The sequence below is a fragment of the Schistocerca nitens genome, chromosome 3 (genome assembly GCF_023898315.1).
Source record: "Schistocerca nitens isolate TAMUIC-IGC-003100 chromosome 3, iqSchNite1.1, whole genome shotgun sequence".
NCBI lineage: Eukaryota > Metazoa > Arthropoda > Insecta > Orthoptera > Acrididae > Schistocerca > Schistocerca nitens.
In genome coordinates, this window is record NC_064616.1 from 347,310,502 (window position 1) to 347,325,926 (window position 15,425).

The 15,425-nt window shown below is 40.4% G+C and overlaps 1 protein-coding gene across 1 annotated transcript in view; it reads right to left on the minus strand.

Moving 5' to 3' along the window:
* LOC126248300 (EH domain-containing protein 3-like) overlaps window positions 1-15,425 on the minus strand; it is a 35,795-nt gene that overhangs the window by 5,590 nt on the left and 14,780 nt on the right. Inside the window, exon 4 of the mRNA XM_049949166.1 lies at window positions 2,590-2,743. Coding sequence (XP_049805123.1) covers window positions 2,590-2,743 — 154 coding nt within the window. The remainder of the gene's footprint in view (window positions 1-2,589; window positions 2,744-15,425) is intronic.

Sequence of the window (15,425 nt, forward strand, 5' to 3'; positions counted from 1 at the left end):
GGGAACCTCCCCATCGCACCCCCCTCAGATTTAGTTCTAAGTTGGCACGGTGGATAGGCCTTGAAAAACTGAACACAGATCAATCGATAAAACAGGAAGTTGTGTGGAACTATGAAAAAAATAAGCAAAATATACAAACTGAGTAGTCCATGCGCAAGATAAGCAACATCAAGGACACTGGCAGTCAAGGAGCGCCGTGGTCCCGTGGTTAGCGAGAGCAGCTACGGAATGAGAGATCCTAGGTTCAAGTCTTCCCTCGAGTGAACAGTTTAATTTTTTATTTTCAGTTTATGTAACAAACTCTTATGTTTTCATCAATTTTTTGGAAGTGATTATCACATCCACAAGAAAACCTAAATCGGGCAAGGTAGAAGAATATTTTTACCCATTCGCCAAGTGTACAAGTTAGATGGGTCGACAACATATTCCTGTCATGTGATGCACATGCCGTCACCAGTGTTGTATAGAATATATCAGACGTGTTTTCCCGTGGAGGAATCGGTTGACCTATGACCTTGTGATCAAATGTTTTCAGTTCCCATTGGAGAAGCACGTCCTTTGGTCTACTAATCGCACAGTTTCGCGGTGCGGTCGCAAAACACAGACACTAAACTTATTGCAGTGAACAGAGACGTCAATGACTGAACGGACGTATCATAACTTTGCGAAAATAAAGAAAGTAAAATTTTCAGGTGAGGGAAGACTTGAACCAAGTACCTCTCGCTCTGCAGCTACTCACGCTAACCACGGGACCACGGCGCTCCTGAGCTTACATTCTCCTTGATGTTGCCTATCTTGCGCATGGACTACACAGTTTGTATATTTTACTAATTTTTTTCACGGTTCCACACAACTTCTTCCTGTTTTCTCGATTGATCTGTGTTCAGTTTTTCAAGCCCTATCCACTGTGTCAACTTATAACTAAATCTGAGAGGGGTGCGATAGGGAGGTTCCCTTGTGAGCTACCTCCCAGAGGGCCCTTTCGATCACCAAGATCTATATCTGGTACTAAACAAATGAGCACTGTAATGGATCAAAATAATGTAATTTCTGCAGAGCATGATGATTAGTATTTTTAACAGTAAATAATACTTCTAGACAGTGATCACTATCCTAGCTAGTATATAAGTGCTGCCTATTTCAATATATCTACTGGAACAGAGGTCACCCCTAATCTCAGTGTGATGAAGACCACTGCATCCCTCCTTTACCATTAGGTACCACTTCAGGACATATGCTAAATTAAGATTTGAGGGAAAAAGAGACTTCACTATTGCTTCACATACCTCATTGAAACGCTACCACGAATGATGCAGAAATATGAAAGCAAGTTTCAGTAGGCCTTGCCAGTATTAAAGAGCACAATACAGTATCACAATTTGATTGATCTGATTGAGTTAGAATCATTTGTCTAAGAAACAGAGGTCATACTGTGAAATTTCAACTCATAGGTATTTTTATGTGGTCTATGCTGATACATTTTATTGTCTAATATATTGAAGCTACCACAGTTTTTAAACAAATGGAACCATAATTTTAAACAGCATTTGAGATACCTGGAAATGAGGAAAATAGTGACGCATGTCTGTTATGGTTTACAGGGACACTTTCTGTGAAGAGTGGTGTGAAAGATTCTAAATATGAATGTGGTTGGGAAATTTTCAATATATATTGTCAGTACGGTGCAATTTCCACTATCATTCTGGGTGAATCATTGGATAAAGTGGCAAAACCTGATATGTGATGCATGTGTCTGAATTCATATTTAGCATATTCACTGCCAATTTTTACAAAAAATTTCACTGTAGACCACTTAAAAGTGATACCTTCCATTTTTCAAGGGCTTTTGAATGCTTAAAAACAGATTCGTACTTTCATTTTTGAAAACAGTAATTGTTTCACTATCATAAGCCAAACAAGTCATCTTTATGGTGAATAGCAATCTATCCTTTTCCTAATACTGTTCACACAAATAAACACTTGCCCCACTGCATGCTATCGCTTTCTACTACCTTGTGACGACACAGCTGAAGTCTTTGATGTTTCTATAAATATTGGAGACTTTTAGTTTAGAGAATAACTTTTATGCTGGCAACTCTTAGATGACCTACTTAAGAAAAAATTATAATAGCAAATCTGGATGGTACACAGCTTCTCTCATCCAACACCTTTGACATTATACCAGCACTTTGCACTCCTGCAAACAGAGATTTATTGACCAATGAACAATCAATTTTGGCATCCAGGCAGACTTATGTTAATCTATTGAAACTTTACATATTCCATAATGCCTTTATTGTTCAATGGCTCCAACAAGAGTCCAGTTTTGCTTTTATTACCATGGCAGGTTCTACATCCTCTTCTTTCTTTCCTCTCACATCCAATCTGAATCAGTCCAAATGAGAAAACAATATTAATCTCCATACCATTAATAGTTTTAAGGCTTCTGAAGTAAATATGCTGAAGTTTGTACAATTTTATCAAAAAATTCTCAGCTTTACACAATCTCTTCCCCCCCCCCCCCCCCCCCCATTTCACTTCAGCAATCTAAAGTTTTTAAAAGGTAAAATAATGTTTGACAAATAATACCTTTCACATGTGGCTCAATTGGATGCGTAACTTCTTCATGAGGAATCATTGCCATCAAATTAGCAATGTCTTCAGCCAACATTTTGTCAACCACTTCTAAGAGACGTGGTTTTAATGGATGAAATTTAGTGAAATCATGGTGTGAGAGAGCTTCCTGTTAAAGAAGACAAACATTCTTTAAAAAATAACTGATACTAAATGCAGGTCTTAAACCTTAATACAACAGGTTTGAAAACTCACTCTCTCTCTCTCTCTCTCTCTCTCTCTCTCTCTCTCTCTCTCTCTCTCTGTGTGTGTGTGTGTGTGTGTGTGTGTGTGTGATCTTAAAACTGCTAATACTACCCATTCAGTAATTTACACACACTGTAAAGTGTGTAAATGGTTTTACACTTCATAGAAAGTACAATCCATCTCATTGTCTTTTTTTGATAATGGCTTTTCTTACGATAAAGAAATACTGGGTTCTACTTTACAAGGAATTCTTGGTACTGCCACATACATAATCAGAGATTCTGTAATTTGTACCATATGAAACAATAGAGTGAAACTGTGTTCCTGAAGTCCAAGACCACTTCATCAGCCTGACAGCTGTTATTAGCAGTCTTCGAAATATCTCCATATTAGAGTTCCTAACTATGTGGTTATCAGGGTTACTAAATTTATTTTTTTTTGGAAACAAAGCACTCAAACTTTTTGTGAAATCATTTGTCTAAAACTATGAAATAAAACAGATTATGGAAACATTTGATGTGCCTTTTAATGATGCTCAAAATCACATTTCTTTCTACCAGGAAAAGTGAGTGGAGCAAGCACAGTGACAATGACAGCACTTGTAAAGGAAACATTATTTCTTGTGCTCCCTCTTTCAACGGTATTTGAAGGATTCACTATCTACACATTTTGAGACTGAAAAATTGTTGGAACTTTTTTTTTACATCTTTGGGCACAGATGACAAAAATATGTCAAGGCTACACAACAGCAGACTGCATGGACTACATAATCCATCAGACAAATATCCTCTACTACTCTTTAAAATACTAAGATTATAGGTTAAGCATTAACTTAATATTCTCAATCGGCATCTCATTTTCTATACATTACTTCAAGCATCAGTCAAAGGTGCTTCAAATGTTTTCTATTATATTTATTACTTTATTATTTTATTTGTTACTTTCATGATACATTTGACCATTTTTCAATTTTTTTTTTTTTTTTTTTTATTTTGAAGTTTTGTTCACAACATAACTCAAGTGGCGAACGTACTACTCATTGCAACAGGAAGTCCACCATAGTTATTGGTGTTTTGTTTATGATGCTTTTTCATGCATCCTCTGACATTTCGGAGTACGTATGGATAGAGTCTTGTTCAGAAGAAGACATTTTGGCTGAAAGCTTAATTGTTTAGCAGTCTTTTTGTTGTTCCTGTCTGCAACTCAACATTTCCACAATATAGTGAGTAGCAACCTACCCTTTGCATAATATTGTCTGTACTGGTGCAAACTTTATAAACTTTGCAGCCACTTCTGCAAGCCTCTGCTGGTTTCACACAACACACTGTGTATTTGTTGGATAGGTGTCTTGTTGAGAGAATTAGAAGCAAGAAAATAAACAATTTTTTCAGCCTTCAGTTGCAAGGTAATTTTTACTCATTTACCTAGGTTTCGATTCCAGTAATGGAATCTTCTTCATAACAAAAAATTAAATTATTTTGAGAGCCAAACACTGGCCATGTCACAGATTAAAAATTAAAACAATAAAGACGCATAATCATAAGATTATGTCTGTCATGTGGTCCTTATTTCTGGCTGGCGTAGCTTCATCTACGTTCGCCTTAATGGTTTTAATTTTGACAGACATAATCTTATGATTATGCGTCTTTATTGTTTTAATTTTTAATCTGTGACATGGCCAGTGTTTGGCTCTCAAAATAATTTAATTTTTTGTTCTGAAGAAGATTCCATTACTGGAATCGAAACCTAGGTAAATGAGTAAAAATTACCTTGCAACTGAAGGCTGAAAAAATTGTTTATTTTCTATACATATACGGTTGCTGATGCGCTGCATTACGTTAAAGATTTGTAAATTAGAAGCAACTTGCAGGATTTGTGATCAAATGTCAAACTTCTGCTTGATATTAATCAACAGCAACTTTTTTGCGATCATGATGATGACAGCATCCATAAGATTGTTTGGCAGCTGCTTAAATACTTCAAAAATTTGTGGGAAGTCACAAATTATCTCTTACTGCTTTGTTTGGATTACTCCATGATACTTTTGCAGCTTGGTAAACTAATGGTATAACATAAGAAGATGCTTTTCTGCACATTAAAAGTCAGTAAAGGCAGACAGAATTTCTTCCAATTCCATTCTGTTGCACTTCGCTTGAGTAGGAACACGATGACCAATCACTGATTGATAGCATCTTGCACACAGTTTCCCACTGTCACTGACAGAAATATTGTTATATGCCAGCAGCTTACAAATCCTGCTGTTATCTGCACACCATACCAAAAGATTTGAAAACATTTGGCAGTTGCAAAAACAGCAAGACTGAGTCAGGGAAAGGTCAATGTCTGCCAATAATTTTCGAACTACTTTTTCAGGTCATTCAGCACTCTGGGTGACCTCTCCTATTGTTGGTCCTCTGCCTTCAACATTGCTGGACAACCTTCCAATACTGGGACAATACTGAGGTTTTATCATAGACACATTTACAAAACCACTTTCCTACCATCATCTCTTTTCGAAATGTCCTGAAGTTAGTACTTGGATTGAAGGAAGCCATTTTGACAGTGAAATATCACACCAATACAACGTTTCACATGTGAAATGGCTAAGCCTTGGAGAGATGAAGTTTTTGACACTTCATACACACAGGTGGCAGAGGCCGTTCTTGGAATATTTCAATTTTCCCTCAAATCACTATGTTTTTCTTAATTACCCTGATTATCTTTAAGGCAACAAACACTTTTTTTTCAAAACTAGACACCATGTGGTTCAATTTTATACCATATTTGTCCATATCTCACTCTTCATTTGGCTATGAAAAACCCATTGTCTAATTTATAGGGATGTCATGTTCTTGTTACACTTAAACATTTTCGACCAAAAAAGTGTGTTTTTAAAATATGAAGCAGATTACAGAGAAAAATTGGAAGAACTACCCATTCTTAAAACACATTAAAATCACCCCCTGCCATCTCCCACCAATCCAGAGAGAAGTATGGACAACAAGTTACATTTCTACATTTGTATCAACTCATCTGGTCATTATGTAAAGCAGTGAGCACAGCATTGAAAAAAATAACCTTCTATCTTGTTAATATCAAAAATACACAAGGTTTCGGTGAGTGATATTTAAATGCAGTGTCACAAGCAATGAAAACTGGTAGTGCCTTCCAACTGCACATAGGATACTTCTTCCTACTGCAGTGGCTGGATGGAAGTTCACCACACAGAACTGAGAAAGTGCAACTATTTGCTTGCCACTTTCAGCTAAGTACTTTCCTTCATACTCTACTTCAACACTCAGTGTTGAAATATAATGGAAGGGGGCCTTCATATTGGGCTACTGTTTTTGCGCTCTTTTCCAAACGATGGATTCTGGCATAGAGGATACGGAGACCCATTTATTCATGTCTTTGTTGCATAACAAGTTTATCTCGCATCCTAAAGCATATTTTCTGTTGGATACATCTGCCCAATAGCCTGAAAGACACTTAGGTAAAAAAGATGACAATAAAATAATGTCTGTCAAGACATCTGATCAGATATCTACAGGACTGCATGTGGTTCCTAAACAGACACGACTTCATTAGGAGGTCATTTTCTGAAGATGCTTTCATGGGAAACTTATGCGCAACTGATCAAACGCCTTGCTTCAACTCACCAGTGAGATCAGCGTTTAATAACTTTGCTCCAATAAAACGTAGTATGGTCTACATTTAAAAATGTATTTTGGTGTACCATTTCCATCCTACAAGTTATATGGGTCTCTTCAGTAGTCATTTTCATATAGAACAGTTCTTTAGAGAAATGAGACAATTTCCCACATTTAGTTCAGCAAGGTTAATCTCTGACAGAATCCCTAATGGTCTTTTGATATACAGGTCAGAAAATCATTCCAATAGAAAAAAAAAAAAAAAAAAAAAAAGAATATGGTAATAACTGAGGGACACACAAACTATTAAACATGCTAATCCAGAAAGAACTGCTTCTGCACTTTAAGTACCAGCTCACAACCTTCTGCAAAGATGCAGGGACTGGGGCAGTGTACTTCAAACCACAGTGTGTGAAAATTCCAACATTTCCAAGTGTAAAGGCTTTGTTGAACCATACATAGCACATCAGTAACAAAGATGGTATCTGATGACTTTAAGAGCTCCAAGGAGACATCATTTGTTCACTCAAGCTCTTTCACACTACGTGACAAGTTCATTTCCCTGCATATCCTATTGGTGTGACAGCTTAATTAGTTTCCCATTGGATGGATGGATTATGGGGTTTTAAGGGAGCAAACTACAATGGTCATCAGTTCCTCCATGCCACACAACAGCAGACTGTACAGTTTACATAATCCATCAGACAAATAACCTCTAGTACACTCTAAAATTCTCAATTGGTACCTCATTTGCTGCACAGATTTCGAGCCACTCAAAAGCACGTCAAATATTCTCCTTTTTTATTTCTCAGTTTTAGACAAATGATTTCTAAAAACATTGACCGCATTTTTTTTTAATTTCGTTGTATTTTCAAGTTTTGTTCAGAAAGCATGGAATACAATATATTTAAAAATTGATTGCTATTCCATTATTATTAAGAGTATACAGATCAAGAAAAAGTAGACAAGGTTCAGTTTATGTCTGTGATTTTTTTTTAACATGAAAGAAAGAAATTCACAATTTTTAATGTCACGAGAAGTGGAATTCTGATAAATTCTTCAGCTCTTGATGTGGTCAAGCTTCACAGTTAGCGTCGTTATCGCCAAAGAGCAGTTCAATTGTAGTTGTAGGAAGTTATGTAAATTGAAGGTGGAGAGGAGAGGAAGGGAAGGGAAGAAACTACTGAAGTCAGCTGCATCGAGACTTTATGCAGAATTAGCAGCGACTAGTGAAAATGCGTGCCAGAATGAGATTCGAACCTGTGATCTAATGCTTACTAGGAAGTTACATTAACCACTGCGCCATCTGGACAAAGTGCTTATCACAACTGCGCAGCCTATCTTGGCACACTTCTCGGTTGACCCATAGAACAGTCTATCTCCATAATTATCATCCAAAATGAAAAAAAAAAAAAAGCTCAAAGATCAAAATCTGCTCACCTATGCTGGGTATGTCAGAAACATGGTAGAAAATCATTTAATTTTAAATCACAAGCAAAAGGAGATAGAAGAAAATTTGCAAAACAATAAATTATGAGTCACAAGGAGGGGGGGGGGGGGAGGAGGTTAAAGACAACCACTGTGGCTTGTCATGCGCAGAGGATGACGCCCCCCCAGCCAACTAGGCTGCCCCACCAACTGTATGATGTCTACTGAGTCAACAGGTAGGCTATCTAATATGAAGAGTACTAAAACTTTTTAAAGAAGACATTATGACTCAAAGTAATATCAAAACTGAATTGGGATGTCATGTCATGGGTTGGACCAGCCCTCTATGTGAAGGCAGCTGGAAAATCCGGGGCTAAAAATATCAGTGGTAGGTGACCCTCTTCCCCTGTCTGGCAACCAGAAGGACCACAGCACAAAGTTCCAGGTAAACAGGTGAAGGTATGCCGTCTGCTCAAAGGTAAGGGTATAGGTGAAGGACAGAACGTCACAGCTACAACAAAGTGGGGCAGTTTGTTGTACGCTGTATGGGTCAGACTGGTGTGACCAATACAAAGGCAGCAGACAAGTGTGGATTCCTGGCGAGATGGCCAAAGAGAAGACCATCACATACTCTCTTTATAGTCAGTAACATACTGATTGTTGCCGTGACAGTCTATTAACTGTTCCGTGCCACTAAGAGTCTGAAGTAATTTTTCACACATGTTGGATCCCAATATCATTATTTCCAGTGAATCCCAGGCGAGTTGATCCACAGGTCACTGCCTGGTATCCCAATGTGACTGGGGGGATAAAAGAAATTCCACTATCATAAAGGAAGAAGATGGGATCTTGTATTTGCATTACTAATGGATGCTAGGGAAAAACAGTGGGCTATAGATTGTTGATTATTCATGGACACTCTGCAGATGAGGAAAGAGTCATTTGATTGGGTGCAGCCTTAGTGAAGAACACTGTCATAAAGGCAATGCATCCACTAGGAAGGGAGTGTTGCTCACTGATCCTGGTGCATGTGAAGGACTAACCTGTCCAGTCTTCAAACTCTTGAGCCACCCATATATGTGATATTTGAATAGGGATACTCTGCAAGTACAATGAACAGCAGCTGGTGAAAAACCAAGCATTCTATCAGGTCCTTGGGCCATATAATGATCCCGAATTTGTGGATAAGGCATGCACCATGGGAGTGTTTGCGAATGTGAAATAGTGAGATGATTGAGTGAGGGTAAGCAAAAATCTGAACTGATTGACTGCAACCAATTCAATGTCAAGAGTCCCTTACTTTGTGTCAGGAATCAGAAGGTGTCAGTTCAGATGTTCTGGCTGGTTATGGATGAGTGTAGCAACCTGAGGAGTAATTGGTGGCACCTGGCCCATGCAGAGGAAATCCATGTATCTACCAATAGGCTGCCCACAAGGTTCGTTCAGAAGGCACCAGATGCAAGTCTGATCCCACAATGGTGAATCAGATATAGGAATCTCAGTGATGACTGCAATGTTGATCCATTAAGCAGGCATCTGTGATCTAAGTATGGTGAAATGAGAGCTTTGTAAAGCTGGAAATAGTGGGATGATTCACACCCCTGGTTGTATTACTAAGGCAGCAGAAGACATTAAGTTTTAAATGGCACATCTGTTTAACCTGTAACCATGTTTACCTGTCATCAAATATGAGTTCTAAGAAGGTACATGTTTCTACCACATTAAGCATATCGTTGTGTAGGCAAAGTTAACTGTGGATGAACAGTTCTAAGTTAGTAAAAATTAACAATTCAAGATTTGGTAGTAGTAAATTGGAAGCATGTGTATGTGTCCAACATTCTGGTTTCCTCATAACACTATCATTTTGTGACTCATGTTAGAAGAACTATAGCAGATGCCGAAGTCATCAATGTATAAGAGTGGTGAGACTAGATTCCACTGCTTCCATGAATCTGTTAATTTGCTATTAATAAGAGGGTCACATTCACGACAGCCTTCTGGGATGCCTTTACCCTGTATGAATTACATACTTGGACTCTTGACAGATTGCCCAGATAGAAAATTCTGGGTGAAGACTGGGAGGAAGCCATAGAAAATCCACACACATAAGGTGATGATGAAATGGTGGATGCAATGCTCAGGCAAAGTGCATCACCAGATGGCTGACAATAACAGTATAATCACATTTTTGTGGTACTGAAAAGGTTGCAAATGGCAAATTCAGTATTTGTTCGTAAGTGTATGCCCACTGTTTTCTTAGTGGTGTTAAGTCAACAGAAGTGGTCGCAAGTGCTACTGTAATAATATACTCAATAACTAGACAAAACTGGTGAATACGTTTTGTGAAATTACGTTTCATGAAGAGCTATGCAAACCACTGAGTACTGTGAAAGCAAGGGTTTCAGTTCAGCAAGGTGAGGACAATGGGCATTCAAATTCTATTGGATTATGCTTGCACACGAGTCCAATGGCAGTGAGGAAACGACAGAATCATTAAACATGATTTGATTTGTATTAGCACCACCTGTTGGTTGTTATCTTATAGCATGATTTCGATAGCAGTGAAAGAGGAAACCAAGGCAGTAAGATCTGCCCTGTCTGCCTTCACCATTGGTTTCCTCTTTTCTTCCTTCTTTTCTCTTTATGGGATTTAGATTTGATATGAAGAGTAACCAGATATGAGGCTGGTAAAGATGGAGATTTGGTTGGTAGGTGCTATAGGGTGCAAAACTGCTAAGGTCATAATCACCTGTATCATAAAACAAGAAAAAACAGGTACTAAATAAAAACATGAGGCAAAAACACAGTCAAGCAACTTTAAAAGATGAGCAGCTGAGGACAAGGACATCCCTACGGAAAATTTCTCAAAACATCATTGAGATGGTAGAGGTCTCCGCGAGGGTGGGGGAGGGGGGTGGGGGGGGGAGACCAAATTTGCTTCACCGTGCCACTGTGGTGAATAAAAAGCAGGACATGATTCACAGAATGCGTGTCATCCGCTAAAACATCTTACAAAGTAGACGAAAAACATAGACGTAATGTAAACAGTTAAAAAATGGGCACCGGATCAGAAAGTGGTGCACGTCAAGGGTTGAGAGCAGTAGGCACAGAGTGGAGCAGGGTCGCCACTTAATAAATGGTGGTGACTAAAATGACAATGTCCTGCACGCAGCCAGGTTAAAATGACCACCTCATGTTATGAGGGCTGGATGAAGTCGCCTATGCTATTGGGAGAGGTTTAATGACCCGGACTTTGTTCCCTTGGTGAGAACACCATTGTGCACTCCAAAGTGCTACTACATGCCAACAGACAGCGATATGAAGATCATATGAAGGAACAGAATGACTAGCAGGCAGATGGAGGAGAGCTGCAGGTTTTGCTGCAGCATCTGCAGCCTCATTCCCTGGAACCCACAGTAAGCAAGTGCAGGCATTCTTGCATCCATTGTACTAAAAGGTGGACTGAGTACAGCATGAGAAGGTGCTGAAGAGCACTGAAGGAATCTTTAGAGCAGATGGCGATTTGGAAGTCCTCATTGCCAGATGTACTGGACGACCTGATAAAAGGCGTACAAGCTCCGTGGTAAAAATAAAGTGCTGGTCAAGAAGCCGATTTTGGAAAGGATCATCGCCAAGCACAAAGGTACACCCAACACCGTGGTTAGTCTTGGAACTGTCAGTGTAGATGAAGAAACTGTCCCTATTTGTGTGCGAAGTCCGAGAAACTCACTCCAATACACTAGGGAAGGAGTAGTGTCCTTAGGAAGTGAATGGAGTCCAAAATGAACGTGTACCTCGGCACAAAGCCAGGGCGGTGAAGAGCTCACACCCATGGGGAATTTGACAGGGAGCATAAATCAAAGCTGTCAAAGCAGCAAATGAAAGCGAACTCTGAGAGAAACAGAGAAGATGGGCGCAACCCACACTGGTGGTCAAGGGAATCATCAAAAATGGGAGCATAGTATGGGTGGCTGGGAATAGAACACAGACAACTTGCATAATGACTGAGCAGAACATCCCATCAGTAGAACAACAGTAAGACAGCGGCTTCAGCATAAACACTCAACGGGACTAGTATAAAAAGCACCAGTGGCTAAACGTATTCCGCAATGGTGGATGGTGTTAAGATGTAAGATAGACGGATGTGGTGGTGAATATACAACACACCCATAATCCACTTTCGAATGGACATGGGACTGGTATAAATGGAGAAGGTTGGTCCGATCTGCTCCCCATGAGATACCACATAATAAATATAGAACACTGAGGGAGTGAGTACAATGAGCTGCCAGGTAAGACACATGGAAATACCAACAGAATTTCCTATCAAACGTGAGTCCCAATAATTTCGTTGTGTCAACGAATGGAAAAAGGAATGGGACGAGATGTTTTGGGGCAGGTGGGGGGGGGGGGGTCGTTGGAGGGGGGGGGGGGAGGAGGAAGAAACTCCTGGCACAGCCAGAAGTTCACACAGACAGTCTTGTCACCAGAAAAGCCAAAGCCATTGTTGATGCTCTACGAGTAAAGATTCACTGAAGACACCGTTCAAGTAGACAGGTTCACTGAGAGCTGCAATAGATCTTAAAGGCATCAACAAAAAGAGAGCTCGAGATACCTAACAGGAGAGAATTCATAACAGGGTTAATGGCCAGGGCAAATAAGATGATGATGCTCAGAGAATCCTGAGACACACCATTTTCTTTAATAAAAGTGCCCAACACAGCAGACTCCACACGTATCCTAAAAATACACTCTTAAAAATTCCCGGATAACAAGAAGCTGGCAATCCTGGAAGCCCCACTTGTACATAATACAGAGGATACCTGTCCACCAGCAGGTGTCATATGCCTTCTACAAATCAAAAAGCACAGCAACAGTTTGGTGCTTGCACAAAAAATTGTTCATAATATGAGTTGGCAAGGTGACGAGATGATCAGCTGCAGAGGGGTGCCTACGGAATTCACATTGAGCATTAGTGAAGAGATTCTGAGACTTGAGGCACCACACCAGCCAACCATTAATCATACATTCCATCACCTTGCACAGACTACTGGTGAGGGAAATTGGGCAATAGCTGGAAGGAAGGTATTTGTACTTACCAGCTGCCTCAGGCCAGCGACTGGGAAATGTACCCTCTGTCCAAATGTGGTTGTATGTATGAAAGAGAAAGCATAGGCCCTCAGGAGATAGATGCTGCGACATCAAAATGGGAATGCCATCCAGTCCTGGAGCAGATGACCGGGACAAAGGGAGCGCATGTTTAAGCTCCCTCATAGTAAAAGCAGTAATGTAACATTCACAATTCTGGGAGGAGAAAGATATAGATATTGCCATTGCCTCCGCCGCCCATTTCAGAGGAAGGACGGCAGGATGGTAGTAGGTGGAACGGGAAATGTCTGCAAAATATCAGCCCAAGGTGTTGGAGATATCGAGAGGGTCTACAATGACACTGTTCACTAGGGTCAGACTGGGAACTGGGGAATGAACAACAATTCCTGGAAGCCGGCAGAGATTACCCCAAACAACAGAAGAGGGAGTAAAACTGTTAAATGAGCTTTGAAAAAATAAATAAATAAATAAAAATAAAAGTCAACTAGCTTCTTTACTATTCCTAAAAATGTGGCGACCTTGTGCACTTAGCTGTTTATAATGGATACAGTTTGCCATCGTGACATGGCATTTAAAAATGTTGAGAGCTCATCTCTGCATGTGGATTGCGTCGTGGCAGGCCTCAGTCCACTAGGGGATGTGGGCACGTCTCAGTGAGGAAGGGGTATGAGGTATGAAACATTCTGCGGAAGTAAGGACAGCATTTGTGAGGTACTCTACATAGTCATCAATGTAGGGGAAATGGTATTCATCAAAAGTGGCCAGTGAGGAGTAGAGCTGCCCATCAGCTTTAGAAAGTTGCCAGTTGGTTGTACGCACAGTTGGGATAGGCGTTAGTAAGCTAATGACACAAGTGAAATGGTCATTCGAGTGTGTGTCAGAGAGTATGGACACTTGAGATGATGAGCGAGCTGAACAGTACAGATCACAAGGTCCAACTGGGAAAAGGAGTGTATGGAATCTGAAAGAATTGGTGGTGTACCCACATTCAAACAGATTGGATTGAGCTAGTTGAAGATATCTATTAGCAGAGAGCCTCTCAGACAGGGGCTCTACAGGGGATCGTGGTCTCTGAAGTCACCAAGCAGAAAAAAAAGGATGAGGTAGTTGAGCAATAAGTCCCAAAATGTCTGCCCTGGTGACAGCAAAATACGAGGGCGAGTAGAAGCTGCAAAGAGAGAAGGTGAGACCAGGAAGGGAAAGATGAACAGCAACAGCTTGAAGCTGCGTGTGCGATGAAATGGTGTGATTACAGATGTCATTTCGAATGAGCATATGACTTCCCCGTGAGCCAGAGTCCCTGCCTCAGGGTAAAGGTCAAAACAGGCTGAAGTGAAGCGTGGGAGGTGAAAGCAACTGTGAGGGTGTAATTTTGTTTCCTGATGGCAGGAAACAACTCGACAATATGTTTTCAAGAGGAACTGTAATTCAACCCTGTTGGATCTGATGCCGCAAATGTTCCATTGGAGAATAACCATATCTGATGATAGACAGGAGATGGTTCAAATAAGGGGGTAGTCATTGCGATAGCTGCCAAGTGCCAGAATTCGAATGTGCATGATGACCACATTCGGAGGCTGAAGGATTCTGGTCCATTAGTGTGACAGAGGTGTCTGTATTCGCCTTTGGTTGGCCAGCGGACTGGTCATTGGGGGTGCGTCCCGGTGAAACGGAGGTCAGCTGGGTGAGGGTATCAGGTGGTGACACTATTTAAGAAGAATGCCGAGGTGGAGAAGAGGAAGTTCATTTGCCTTTGTTTGAATGCCTAGAACCTTGGCATTTGACAGGTGCAGACCCAGACATTGACTGGCTAGTAGTGAGGAGAAAGTCACCATGGGAGTACTCCTTTTTGGATTTCTGTGCTTCTGTTTGTGAGGCATGCAATTTCACTGGCACAGGCAAAGGTTTGTTGGTATGGTGTGCACCCGTAGCAGATAAAGATGAGGCTGTGACCCTGGAGATAGGCATTTTCACAGCCATCCACTAAACTGGAAGTCTTAGATCTGCATAGCCATGTCCTTTTAGGTTGGGGGTGTAGCAAGAACTGTAGTGTAATTGCCAGAGGGTAGTGTACAAGGTTTGCAGCTAGCCAACATTTTTTGAGCAATGTGAGTAGAAACATTTTTATACCCCCTCCTCCCCCCATTCTCCTAAGCGGCTCTCTCATTGAAGTAGATCGAACAGTTATGGGAGGAAGCAGCATGATCACCCTTGCAATCATGATACAGTTAAGGGAAGGAGGTCGACACAGACTAACGAGTGTCCCTGCTGAAGGTTATGCATTTGGCTCCATTTTCACAAAATTCACAAGTGTGGTTGTAGCTGACATTTATAGCAATGCATGGGATTCGGAGTATATGGTCCAACAGTAATGGCTTCGTAGACAGCCTTAATTTTTTATGGGAGTACCACAAAGTC